Source organism: Oncorhynchus gorbuscha, linkage group LG17 (assembly GCF_021184085.1).
Source record: "Oncorhynchus gorbuscha isolate QuinsamMale2020 ecotype Even-year linkage group LG17, OgorEven_v1.0, whole genome shotgun sequence".
NCBI classification, from domain to species: Eukaryota; Metazoa; Chordata; class Actinopteri; order Salmoniformes; family Salmonidae; genus Oncorhynchus; species Oncorhynchus gorbuscha.
Genome location: NC_060189.1, coordinates 11,279,538 through 11,281,040, shown reverse-complemented (window position 1 = coordinate 11,281,040; position 1,503 = coordinate 11,279,538). Strand labels below are relative to the sequence as shown.

The 1,503-nt window shown below is 39.4% G+C and overlaps 1 protein-coding gene across 2 annotated transcripts; it reads right to left on the bottom strand.

Moving 5' to 3' along the window:
* On the bottom strand, window positions 1–1,300 carry znf593 (zinc finger protein 593). Of its 2 annotated transcripts, none has more exons than XM_046309143.1 (4): window positions 1,139–1,300; window positions 649–855; window positions 484–546; window positions 1–315 (listed from the first exon to the last, which is right to left on the bottom strand). In XM_046309143.1, the coding sequence occupies exons 2-4, from the start codon at window positions 846–848 to the stop codon at window positions 189–191; spliced, it is 390 nt and encodes a 129-aa protein (XP_046165099.1). In that variant the 5' UTR covers window positions 849–855; window positions 1,139–1,300; the 3' UTR covers window positions 1–188. The 2 variants fall into 2 exon arrangements, with proteins under 2 accessions (XP_046165099.1, XP_046165098.1); XM_046309142.1 differs by having other exon boundaries at window positions 649–866; window positions 1,139–1,299.
* Window positions 1,301–1,503: the final 203 nt, after the last annotated feature.

The following is a 1,503-nucleotide window of genomic DNA, read 5'->3' as shown; positions in this document are numbered from 1 at the left end:
TAGAATTTCAATTTCCTTTTAGTTTATTATTGTTTCTGTCAACAAATTCACATTTTGCGCTACAGACATTACATATTGACAGGTGCATGTACATATAAATATATATGGGTAATGCATTTATGTAAAGCAATGTCCATAGTTCAAAGTCACCAAAAAGAAAGGGGTTCTTAAAGAATGGCAGTCCACATTCAGTCCATCTTCTCTTCCACATCTTGTGTTTTCACCTCTACGGTTTTGTGAGGTATATAAGAACCCATACCTGCAGCTCTATCTGCTTCTGCCTGAGTGTAGGGTTCATCCTTCAACCGCTTAATCCTGAACAGAGTGTTGGAAAGTGAAGAAATGTAGCTGCTCAATAATCAAAACATCAACATGCCCAGCTACAAAGTTAGGGTGCTGGGGGGAGGGAAGGTGTCACAGGAACTGTATCCACATTTATTCAAAGAACAGTTGTCTGCTTCAAAAGAAAAGTGGGGATCTTACCGTTTCTTGTGCACTTTGGTTTTAAAGTGCTCCTTCAGGGCTTGCACGTCAACAAAATATCGTCTGTAAACAAAACACATGCACATTAAATTACGGCTTTCCAGTTGCCATTTTTTTTCTGTGAACCTCTTGGATAGATGCAAGAAAGAGCATAAAAGTGCTTACGCGCAATGTAAACAGTAGTGCTGGGCACTACCAGTGACATCATAGTCCACCTCCTGTTTGAGCAACTTGGCTGCAGCTGAGGGCTTCATGTCTGCATGGATTTGGTCCAAGTGCTTCGTATAATTCTTTGTCTTCCATGTCTTGCCAATACTCTTCTTCCTGGTACTGTTGTGGTTTCCGATCTGTTTGGATTTCCCCATGGTGGTGCTAGGTGATACCTATTGGAATAATATAATGGGTTTTGCAAAATAGTTGCTATTGCATGGATTAATTTGTCCGCATGCTGCTTTATGTTTACAAGCAATTTACAACACCATTGGCATATTTTCTGACTTAATTGTCAAAATTGCCATATGTTAGGTTTTTGACTTGATATAAACAACTAGCTAGTTATTAGCTAGCTACGGCAGTTACTGAGACAGAAACCGTCTTCTAATCAAAATCTCAATCTACGCGAGAAATAACACTTTTCAAAACTAGTTTAACGTACCTTAGTTAAGAATGATTGCAAGACCTTTCTGTTGTCATAACACCGTATTAAACTCGCCCTGTCGATAATATTTTCCACAAAACCGTGCTGTTCGTATTTCAGCTTGGCTAACTAGTTTGCTAGATTCTTTCACACGTGTTTGTTGATGAAATCATATCCGGGTCAACTTGCCTTACCTACACACGCCACTAGAGAGAACACAGTCCAAAATGTTATTAGTAAGCCTGTGTGCAAACGGGCGGTACAGCAGGTCTCCTGCACCAAGGAGCAGGAAATATACTGAACAAAAATATACGATTTCAACGATTTTACAAAGTTACAGATCATATAAGGAAATCAGTCAATTGACAAATGCATTAGGCCCT

Bases quoted from the DNA above. Each gene is read 5' to 3' on its own strand.
- znf593 (XM_046309143.1), bottom strand. From the start codon at position 848: ATGGGGAAATCCAAACAGATCGGAAACCACAACAGTACCAGGAAGAAG. The intron at 547-648 runs GTAAGCACTTTT...TTTTGTTTACAG, and splicing joins CACTACTGTTTACATTGCGC to ACGATATTTTGTTGACGTGC. The intron at 316-483 runs GTAAGATCCCCA...CACTCTGTTCAG, and splicing joins ACCAAAGTGCACAAGAAACG to GATTAAGCGGTTGAAGGATG.